The 12,080-nt window shown below is 37.3% G+C and overlaps 1 protein-coding gene across 1 annotated transcript in view; it reads right to left on the reverse strand.

Annotated features, from left to right (window-relative positions):
• The window catches only part of LRP2 (LDL receptor related protein 2), a gene marked incomplete at both ends in the record, with an annotated part of 131,999 nt that overhangs the window by 85,955 nt on the left and 33,964 nt on the right, over positions 1–12,080 (reverse strand). Inside the window, 7 exon segments of the mRNA XM_082483721.1 lie at positions 1,099–1,305; positions 2,025–2,248; positions 4,509–4,678; positions 6,379–6,507; positions 8,890–9,009; positions 10,411–10,554; positions 11,387–11,503. Coding sequence (XP_082339847.1) covers positions 1,099–1,305; positions 2,025–2,248; positions 4,509–4,678; positions 6,379–6,507; positions 8,890–9,009; positions 10,411–10,554; positions 11,387–11,503 — 1,111 coding nt within the window.

Raw genomic sequence — 12,080 nt, forward strand, 5'->3', positions numbered from 1 at the left:
CTATTCTATGCAAGATATTGTGATAAAATTTTCCAGATAAATATCAGGAGATAGAGAGAGACATTTAAGTTCTCATACAATACATAACAATTACACTACAATATTATTTTCATGGAGTCATGAAGGAAGGTCTACAAAATCAGATTAATTCTACAGCTCTACTCTAACAGTTTCCTAGGCAATTTAGGTTCATGCTGTAGGCATGCAAGATATAATACAAGTGGACAGTAAACTGTATTCTAACATTTTTTGCAGACTATACCATTGCTTCTTGCCTGCTTGCACAACATCTACAAGATTTTTGGAGTTGCTGTGAGTGATAAGTTTTTATCTCCAAAACCCAGAGGTTTTACTAAACACATTCTTGTCTTACTAAACTCTGATAAAGGAGCAAAGATACCAGCATTATTTTTGTAATTTTGTAAGTGAAAAAATACATTGAACAATAAACCTGTCAAGTGAGCAGAGGACTGTTTTTCAAGTGAATACGTAGGATGTATGCTAAAGGGGACAATTTTTTTTTGTAGAGACAGATGAGAGATAAGCAGCCTTCTAAACACTATACTATAAGACACAGCCCCATAAAAACTCAAGGACTCCTTTCTTGCATGCTGTGATATAGTTTCCCCGGCATCACAATAGGGTGAGTGATGACTTAATTTCTGACAGCAAAGATTTCTAAAATGTAAGAAGAGCACTTAATGCCCATTACACAAAGTGGTGCTTTGGAGTGGAATACTTCAAATAAATTCATTCACGAAAACAACGCAAAGAAATTATGATTGAAAACAATGAATATAACTCAAAAATAATAAAAAGCAAATACCACAAAAATGTGTAATGTAGTGGTGGACTATAAAAAAGTACATTATAAAAGAAATGCAATAGGTATTCATGGTAGCAAAAGGACAAAGAATTATGGAGGAATTAAGGATTGACTAGAAGTAGCATGACACCATAGGTATCAAGGTCCATCACATTCATTATGTTGTAATTTTCACCCTTTGTGTACCTCATTTTGTTAGACAAATCTTTCTTTGAATTAGATACAAAACAATCAGTGATTCTGTAACCTCCAAGGAATATTATTTCTCCTACCTTTGAAGCCCATCATAAGTTACGGTCTCAATGTAATCAAACCGGCTGTCAACCCAGTAAAGTCTCTTTGATACAATATCCAGCGTTATTCCAGCAGGCCAGCCTAATTTTGTTTTTATCAAATCCTGACGGTTTGTGCCATCCATGAAGGCCCTTTCCACTTTAGGATCACCAGACAGACTATCCCAGTCTGAGAAAAACAAATAACTATAAAGGAAAAAAAAAAAAAAAAGTCCCATGTTTCCTTGAGATTTTACAAAAAAAAACATTTTACATGGAATTTAAAACCAGCATGCTATGAAAACAAACTTTAAACCTCCTGCCCAAGAAGTAATTTGCATTTTCTTTTATAGAACGAATCGAGAAAGAAACATGCTTTGTCCCAAAACACCTCAGAAATACTGAGTTTCCTTAGTAAAATACAGGCTGAAGTATACTGCCAGAAATAAACCAGTGACAAACAGGTGCGTCATGAAGGCAGCATCCATCACTACAACTTGCATGAAATTCCTCTTCCCAGTCTCTGAGGATCCAAGTTTTCATGGCTCACGTTCATTTTTGAAGCCTGTTGGGTTGGGAGTCACTAATTCCCTGCCTTCATTCCACCATTTTATTTCAGATAGTAGGAGGTCTGTGGATAGTATCACAACAGAAATCTTTCAGGATAACTTCTGCTTCTACAGGGCAATTCCACAGTTCCCTTGTTTTCAGAGCTGCCCGTGCACATGCAACTCTAGCCATAAAACAGATTCCGCACATTGGGAATAAAAGCAGTGCACAGCCCTCCCATAACAATTTAAGGTGTAGAATAGATTAGGATAGAATGTAAATGTTTAAAACCACCTAGCTATTTCTTAGTTCTCTTTTTGCATGGGAATAAAGGAATATCTGACATCTTATACAATTACCTGACACATATCACTTACCCAACAGTTGGATCAAGTGCTATTCCTCTAGGATTTCCAAGATTTTCAGCAATAAGAGTCACACGGTTTGTTCCATCCAAGTTAACCATATCTATTCTGTTCACACTGGTCTCAACCACATATAGTTTATTGTTAACCCAATCCACTGCTAGATTTTCAGGTGTGTCAACTGAAACATTTAAAACTTCTTGGAAATCAGAGCCATCGATATTAATAGAAAAAACCTGAAAACAACACAAATATTGTTAGCGCCCACATGATGCTTTGCTAATCACAAGACACACAGCACTTGTCCTTTATCATCACACTGGGCACAGACCCACAATTGGCCACTAGATACAACCAAGTTGCCCACTAAGCTATTCCTTAGCTTAGGGGTTTTTGCAAAAATTTGGAAAACAATGCAAAAACTACAGGACACTTGCCTTCAACTAGCATTTCTGCAAAATACACAAGGTAACAAACTAAAACAGCCTTGTGCTTTCGCAAACATGACAAATCGCTGAATTAAAAAAAGAGATGAGGAAAGTGGATCTTCTTTTCCTGGAATCTAGCAAAACCTAGTATTTTCATTAATTGAAAACAAATGAACATGCTTTAGCAAGGCTCTAATCAGTGACCAGAAACAAGAGGGGGAGCTCTTACTGCACTAACCACTAAGGGGAAATTGCAAAGTGAAGAAAGAAAGGGAAAGCTCTCCGTCCTGACAGAAAGGAGAAAGCCCAGCATTGCTTCTGGTCTTCTTTATAGAAGGCTAATTTTAACAGCATCATGCTCAAGAAGAAACAGTGTTGTTATCTTACAAGCAAGCTCAGAGCTACGTGAAGCAAACAGTATAAACACCATCATTTTATATATACAGTAATCATAACATTGGGTAATATGAAAAGCTAGGAATCATTATCCTTTTTTGGAACCACAGCATGAGGTTTGGAATGTATTTAAATGAAAATACAGATTAACACAAGTAAATATATGCAAGAAAAATAAGAGGTGAAATAATTGTATCATTTTAAATATTCTTCAGGTCCAGATAACAATAATCAAGCAAACCATTTAACTGTCTATTCTGTTCTTTGCAAACCTTGTTGACAGAAGAGCTTATGGCATCAGGTTATCAGACAGTACACTAAATGAGATAAAGATGACACAGAACACAACCCGCAATTTTCTGCTTTAGTTTACATCTTAACCTCAAAAAAAAAAAAAAAGAGACAACCAAAACAATTTCCCTAATAATATTTTTATTCTAAGACATCAAGTGGAATATGCATCATATAAGAAAATTCTTAATGTCATTGTTTTCATCTGGGTGTTCTAGCTAGGACTTAACTAGATTGATGAATGCTAATTAATTAGGATTTAACTATATTGGCGCAGATAAAAAGGCAGTCCTGGCCATCTGGGGTTTGCAGTGAAAAAACGCATATTATCTTTTGTTTATACCTTCTACAGAGATAGTATAAATCACCTGTCTCATGAAAGTTCAGATTTGACCCTGACTTAATTCAGCCATTGTCAATGCAATTGCAGTAATGGGTACCCACTGCAGTGAAAATAAATATGTCAGAATTCTGAACAAGTCAAAAATTGTGCATACAAATCCTGTCCTACTTGACAGCCACCCAGTGTGCTTTCCAACAGAACCAACATGGCACTGTAAAAGAAACTATAGTTTACAGCTTATGTGTAGAATAAATAATATTCTGAATAAAGTATGTGTAGGTTCAGAATAAATTTGGTGGTGACACCAAATTTATCCATACGTGGTGTCAGAAGGAGGCAGGCCATGGATTCTCCTTCACCCCTGCATGACAATCAACATGGGGAAGAAGACTGTGGAGTTTCAGTGTTTGACCTAGGACTCTTTTTGTTTCAGTAAGTTATGCACAGAGGAAAAGAACAAGGGTGAAGTCCAACTTTCACAAGGGTCTCCAGACTGTTTTTTTTAAATTACTCTGTTCTACTGTATCTTGAAGCTAAAATATTTCCTCTTCCAAAAAAAAAAGTAACAAAATATTGGCTCATTACACAAAATACTGTCAATATTTGTTATCCAAGCTCAATTACAGTGCCATTTGAAGTATATGAAGAAATCTGATTTTTATCATCTTGGAAGGCACACAGCTTTTACATTTTTAAATGATCATGTTTCAAAAAATTACCAAGAAAAATTTGTTCAGTTTTGAAAGAATGTCTACTATTTCTCTTAATTAGTTTTTTGGACTCCATCTCGAGTAAAATTAAAAGTTGCTCAAGACATTCCCATATAATAGGATTCTTTGTTTAATATGTCACATGTAATAGTATAGCTTGAAAAACGCAGTCATTAACATAAAACATTTCAAGGAGCTTTTTTGTTAGAAAACAAAAATACAGCCAGCTTCTGCTCTCAAAAATGAAGGCCTATCAACACGTTCTGCCTCTTGCAGTTCTCTACTTCCACATACACAAAAATATATTCTTCTTGAAATATCTACCTACCTTATCTTGCACTGTATCGGTCCAAAAGATTCTGTGCAGGTAAAAGTGAAAGTCCACGCCAACTGCAACTCCACGATTCTGAGACTGCACCAAAGTACGAAAATTTCTTCCATGAAGATCTCCAATCAGTAAATCACGGCCATTGGAAAAAATAATTGATGCAACACCAGCTGAAAGCAGGGGAGACAAATATATGACTACTCTGCAGGCAATCTATTTTGCAAAGGGGCATTGAAATATACACATACTGGTTCATACACACTGGACACCAAGGTTTAAATAGATGCTCACACTACCATCTGTATAAATGTTTCTATGTGAGTACTAACTTGCTTTGATTTGCCTTTGGTTTCTAGACTTGGAGCAAACCAGGCAGGAGTATGTATTTAAAGCCCTACCAGGTGAAACTTCACAAAACCCCTGTGCATCTAAAGTCCAAAAGCCTATTTCTACTCTTCTATTTCCTTGCTTCAGCTCCCTTAATCAAAGTATAAACTTTCTTAATATTTTTCTGCCCCATGAGATTCAGATATTCCTTGATTCTAGCAGGCAGGCAATGTTTCTTATCTCTTGATGTACTGCTCCATCCTATCCACCTTCTTCATTCTCTCACATCTCATCAGAAAATCTTTGCTGTCTCTTACAACAGAAGACAGATTCCAGCAAGTCTTTGAAGGAAAGCTCATTTTCAAAGTAGATGCCTGTTGAAAGGCTTGGCATAAGTCTGACAAGAATATATTTAAGTCCAAATCCTGTTCACCCTACACATAAAACTCTCCTCAATTAAAGCAAAAATGAATAGGGAAAGTCATTTAGAGCAGGTATGAAATTCCCTCATTAATAAGACCGAGAATCAATGCTTTACAAACAACTCACTGGCCCAAGTCACACTAATTTGAATTGAAAGCTTCTTGTGAAAGATACAGAATTTTTCTGGAAACAGAACAATCTTTCCCAGTGCTGGCACATGCATGTCTTGACACAGTCAAGCATATTTCGTTAGCTAAAAAAATTCCCTATTTTTTTGAGGACGTACTTAGAAAATTTCAAGATGATGACCGCTCTGCAGACATGTCTGAAGAAAGAAGGAAGGGGGGGAGGGAACTGGGCACTTCATGCTTTTCTAAGAAGCAAGACTGCTAATCAACTATGCCAAGCAGGGACTCCCATTCCCACTGAGTCCCTGCAGGCAGGAACACCTGCCTCACACAAAAGCCTGTTAGGCTATTACATCTCCACAAAGAAGGGCTTACCAGGGTCTGCTTTCAGAACAGAGCAGGAGGTGAACAACCAGCAGCCTACTGTTGATGGGGAACCACACTCTGTGTGAGGCAAGCATTCTTGCAGAGTTCAGACTCTGGGACAGTAGAAGCCAGGAGCATGATTTCTCTCCCAGGCAAGTGTTTGAGCTCACCATTCAGCAAAACCATCTTCTTGCATGGCACAGCCCTTCTAGAAAAAGTGAGGTTTCCCGATTTCTGAGGTTTCCCACTGAGTTCCACAGAGAACAGGCCAGGAAACTGCGTCCCACAGGGGCATGATTTGGTCTATTAAGGAGGGCTCTGGCAATGACCTCCCAACTCTGCAGATGTCAGGAATGCTGAGAAAGTGCTAGAGCCCAGATGACATTTTTTTAAGTAGAAGAAGCTCTGATGAAGTAGTCAGCTCCATTGGCCTACAGGTATCAGCAGATGCAGTCTCTTGATATTTGATGATGTCCTGAATGCTGTCCTGACCATAAGTCCTTAAGGCCAGAGTTAAGTTAAAATCAAAGACTGTTGTATGGCACAGCCACGCAAACTGCCCCATTTCATCTAGCTCTATCTATTAGTCCAACAACTGCAAGAGACTTGCACTGCTGCACACTAACCTGAAGTGTTGGCCCGACAATGCCGATGATGCTCTAGGAAATAACCTTCCACACAGTGGCACTGGTGATGTCCCACACGATCTTCACACAGCTGGTCACAGACACCCCACATTTTGCAGTCATCAAAATCTGTCAAGTGAATAAGGCATAGTTATAAACAACGCTGTGTATTAAAGGGATGTCATTGTATTTGGGAAGCTGCAAGTTTGTCCTCTCTACCTGTTTTCTATCTGTTTGCAAAAACTGTGGCACAGGAAAAGTTTTGTTTTTCCACAAATGTTTCAATTTTCTATTTCTCAGTAACAAAACAACTGATGTTTGCTGCCCAGGGACCCACCTGTTCCCTTCCCCCGCCCCCCTAAAAAAAGCCCACACCTGCCAGGAGAAGAGGAAAAATCATTGCTAGGGGTATAATTGTCTACTTTCCACAATAACGAATATGTCCATGAAGAATTCTTCCTGCAACAGATCTGTACACTTTGCATACACACACTTGGCTGGATTCAAGCCCACCCTGAAGGAAAACCCTACCTTTACGTTAGTGCCATGCTCAAGCAAATAAGTCCTGCTAAAAGGCAGTGTTTATTAGCTCCAACTTGGTACCATGCTGACAGGTGTCTGATTTCCAATTAAAAGCTGGCTGTGCACCAGAACCAACCAGCAAAAGGTACAAAGAAGTTCAGTTTGGCATGCAAAATACCATATAGGTAGAGTCTGCAGCGAGGTCGACCCAGCAAGTTCTCACAGATGTGCTCTACAAGCAATTCCCATGGTTGCTGCAGAATCTTTTACTTCTAAAATTGTGAAATATTTAACCAGTCATCTTTTAAAAACAAGGATTTTTAACATTCTGATTTTCTTTCAAAAAAAAGGGTCAGATCTGAACACCGTCTGGTGTTTCATGCTATCTCCTATTTGTGGTTATTTAAAGCCCATGAGATCTCTGACACTACTTAACACATGGTTTTGACATTAAAATCTGACCTTCACTTGAAAGCCTGAGTAGAACAAGTACATTACATTGCTGGAACCTGGTAATTCTACTGTTAAGCCAAAAAAAGAGAAAATGAGATCTCATATATTCTTCCTACTGGAACTTCTGGTTTTAAACATTTATTAACACATAAGTGAAAATTTAATACTTCCTAGATAGTACATTTTGGTATTGAAAAAATGTTGTTCTCAGTAGCTTTCCAGCTTCCATATGTGTTAAAAACCTTAGGTGCATAGTGAGCCAGAAGCAAACAAACAGAAGACAAATTGAAAAGATTGTGGATTTAAAAAGTAATACACTTCGCTAACACTATAGTTTCATTCTTCTGGCCTTAAACCAATAGCATTGATTTAAACTAAGATCTGGAATTATATAGTACTGAATGTGAGCTAGTCCCCCATGACAAGTCTTGCTCCCACTATAAATATATGCCTAGATCTTGGCAAACCAAAACACAGTGACTCAGATTTACAAGCCAGAATCAGATGGCTAGGTTTACAGGGTACTCCAAGAACAACAGAAGATTCATTGGGACTGTACCAATTACTGTACCAATACGTTTGCAAACATATCCTTCATGTATTTCCCACATAAGAGTGAAATAACTGAGTAAATTTAGTGCCTGGAGTCAGTGCATTGATTCCTTCTCTCTATTAAGAGCAACCATGCTGTCATTGCAGCTCATACAGCCCTAGGCCACCCAGTATTCTCAATAATACCGAAATATCATTAGAGACTGAGCACCTGGAATACTTTTAATAGCACAAACACCATAGCTTGGGTTGAAAACCCATAACAGATATTTACCCAGTTTCTTTCATTAGGCAGTGCTAAACTTCATGATTCTGAACTTACTCTATTTTCTGTTACCAAGATAAATCTTTTGCACTACACCAAGGGTTTGTGCTACCAAGTTACAGCAGCTACAGAATAGAAATGCAACACCAAAATACCTCACTCACCTTTACATTCTTGAAGATATTCTTCATTTTCACATAAATAATGTATATACAGAAATGTCATAGGAAATACAGCCATTCCATAATGCAAATACAAAGCACCCTTTTAATTTTAAAGTACAATGTTCCACTATCTTCATATACAGCCACTTTCAAAAAGTATCAAACACTTTGATATCATTAACTGTTGTTCCAGGCATATAACACCACCCATCCCTGGAGTAGAAACAAACTCTCCCCATCTAACCACTAAAAGACATGTAAAAAAATCTTATAATAAAACAGCCATCCAACAGTAAACCTTTTTCAACATAGTCATGCTCTCAATATGTCATTAATGGTCATATTGAAAGAGATCTTTATGCTATCTCTCTGATTTGTTTCTGTGCGACCATGCTGCTATTGTACTAAAGAGTTTTATTCTCTTGCTGGCTCTTGAGATTTTCTGTTTGTCAGTACATCCACCCATTTGAAACTTACTTGCCTTCCTGGAATCCTAACTTTCCCTATCAGCTGTGAGAAGGTACTAGATACCTGCAACCACTGTACTTCACTTACCAATACAAGTACGACTGTCATTGCTACTTATTGTATATCCTGCAGGGCAATAACACATCCCTCCTGATGGAGAAGAATGACAGCGATACTGGCAACTCAAAGCAGCACAATGTGATATGTCTAAAAAGAAAATAAAATAGTTCAGAAATACAATTACACATATTACCAGTAGAACAGCTTTTTGCCTTACAGACAATTACAAAGTTATAGTCTTTTCTATGATGAGTCTACAATTTCAGGAACAGCTTCTTAAAACAAATCTCCACAAGAAATTATGTCTAAAGTTCCATGAAATCACGTATGTTTACATAGATGCAGGCAAGGAAATGGAATACAGAAGATAAACTACTGCTTATAATAGGTTTTCAGAACAGTGTTAAAGGATAAACATTAATCTCCTATGAACCACCACTAGTAAGTGGCATGTAAAAATCTACACAGAGGAAGCCATCTGCAACACCATCTTTCTCTGTTTCTGCAGGACCTACTTGTGAACAATACATGCTTGACCTCCATCTATGGGCATGTAACCTCATAATTTACACTCTTATGCAGAAAAAAACGTACTACATTATATTAAGAAGAATATGTCTATTATTCTAATATGTTAGAATCTATTGGTTGGGTTGTGTCCATGGAGAAACTCTTCTTTATCCTTTTCCTCTCTCTTTTTTTTCCTTCACTACTTCTCCCTTTTCTTGTACTACTACCTAATAAACAATTCAGCAATAGGTGATCAAACTATGATTGTAAAGCACTTGATGACTTCCATCACCTTCCTTTTCATCTTCCTTTTTCTCAGTTTCTCCTTGCTTTGCAGCCCATGTCTGATGTTACTACTAAATCACAGCAAAAGCAAGAGACGCTTTTTTACAATAAGGCTTAATTTCCTATTATTTTTTCTGCCCTCCTATTCCAAAAGACAGGATTTTATTGTAAGAATTTTCCTCTTCCTAGAAATTAAAAATGTAAAATACCCTGGCCCTGATTCTCAGAGGGAATCAATATTCATAAGAGTGAAATTAACAGGAACTATAGATGCTCATTGCCTCCAACAGAGAAAACCCAGTATACCACTAACTGGAGAACCAGACATTCCAGGTGAAAAGATATTTTTGAAAACTCTAATCTAAGTGACTTAGCCAAGGCTCAGGATACACTAATTCAGTCCTGTGCTCTGATCAGTACACAACATTTCTTCTTACTTATAAAAAGGGGAAAACACAAGTAATTAAACAAAAAAGGCATATAGCACACCTTTCCCTGCCTTCTTGAACGCATTTTAGGATATGGAGAGTGAGTTAAAATCCTTATTTGTGAAACTTCATGTACAGATTTACAAAAGGAATGGTCTGTTTGCAGCATATATGCCTCTTTCAGACCATCTATTGAAAACAGTGCCAACAAAAATGGTGAGCTTCCAAAATTTCAGTGTTGTTTAGGACACAAAAGGTGAATGTAAAAAGACATCAATGCTGATGTATCTGCTATTCTGTGCATGCTTTTGATTCCAATACATACTGCAATGTCTGCCTGCAGTGATGTTAGTTTCATCTTCTCCAGCAGGGCAGTCTGCAGCCCCATCACACACTTTCCCAATTGGAATGCAATGCCCTGACCCAGGGCAGGCCCACTCTCCTGGGTAGCATTCATGGCGACCACTTTCTATGGAAAGGAAAAACAAGAACAATTGAGGAGTATGTTTCAAATAGTACTTAGAATTTCTTCCCTAACAGATGCTTCTCAAAGCATCTCTATCCTTCATTATTCAGTTTCTTGTTCTTGCACACAGCTGGGAAAGACTATAAAAGAAATATCATCTATACTTCCTTGTTATGCTTTTTTTTACTTTCAAAGTACAATGCAAACAATACTTGTGCAGACACATGAATCCTTTTAGTTTTCTGTGTTGTTAGAAACAGTAAAACCATTTAGCTTTAGATTAACTGGTGCACTGGAAACGGAACTACAGTTTTGTGGTTTCAAAACACGCAAAGACTGTCTGCATAAAGAGAATAATGCTCATAATAGAAAAGCCAATGAAAGAGAAAAAAGCCCACACTTTCATTCATTAAAATTTCTGTTTCTGGAATGACAAATTTTGGCAGGAATTGAGTTATTTTCATTTTAAAGCAATAGGTTTGGGTTATTAGGAGCCTCATGTCACTTAATAGATGACCAGAAAAACCTCCACAGGAAAAAACACAAAAGATGTAAGAGAAGATGTAAAAGAAAAAAAAAGATGTTGCTATACACTAAACTTCATTTGCAACATACTCAGGATCACAATAATAATTCTCACGCAGACGCCAATAAAAATATTGTATAAGTAAAAAAAAAAAAAAGAAACAGGTGAAGATTGAATTCTAAGGTTTTCACAGAATTAAAATGGATTCAGAACATGTTGATTGGTCAGAATTTCAGAGAAGTAGCTTAGTGAGGTCTTCCTCTGAAAATGTCATCATTAGACGTTATAGAAGTTAGCATTAGTATTTACCACATCCTCTTTCGTCTTCATTATCTTCACAATCATCATCTCCATCACATATCCAGCTTTGATGAATGCAACGGCCACTTGGGCAAGTAAAAAAGTTGCCTCTGCAAGTCGCGTAAGCTAAGGAAAGAAACATGAGAAAAATCAAACTACTTTAAGTGACTAAGAAGTTAGAAGCAGTAATATTGTCTCATAGATGAATAGTCATTTATAATCTCTCCTGGAAAACTGAACCAGTTCCGTACCTTGTATATATTGTAAGCACTACTGGTTTGCTCTGGTTTTAGGTATGAACTTTATTTTAGCATACTCTGGTTCTTTACAGAAATGAAAGGGAAGGCTAAATTTCTCAATTAATTGTGCAAATAGATGCAGAGCACCTTATTAACAAGGTTCCTGAAGGTGAACCTGACAAGGAGATGATACTCAAGACATCAGGAGGTAAAATATTTGTATGCCTTGTACTCAGAGAAACAGGAAAAAAAACAATGAACATTTTTGTCAAAGCCCTCCACAGTTGGAAAGCATTCCCTGCTAAGAGTTCAGAAACATTTGGAGGACAGGCATTGCCAAAGACATAAAAGAAATATCTGGGGGTGGAATCATACTGGTGTGAGGTCCTTGGTAGGAAAGAGCAACTAAATGGCAACATGTGACCTTCCTGCAATGCAGAATATAAAACTAACTTAGATACTAT

Source organism: Vanellus vanellus (genome assembly GCF_965231255.1).
Source record: "Vanellus vanellus genome assembly, chromosome: 5".
In the NCBI taxonomy this organism is placed as follows: domain Eukaryota; kingdom Metazoa; phylum Chordata; class Aves; order Charadriiformes; family Charadriidae; genus Vanellus; species Vanellus vanellus.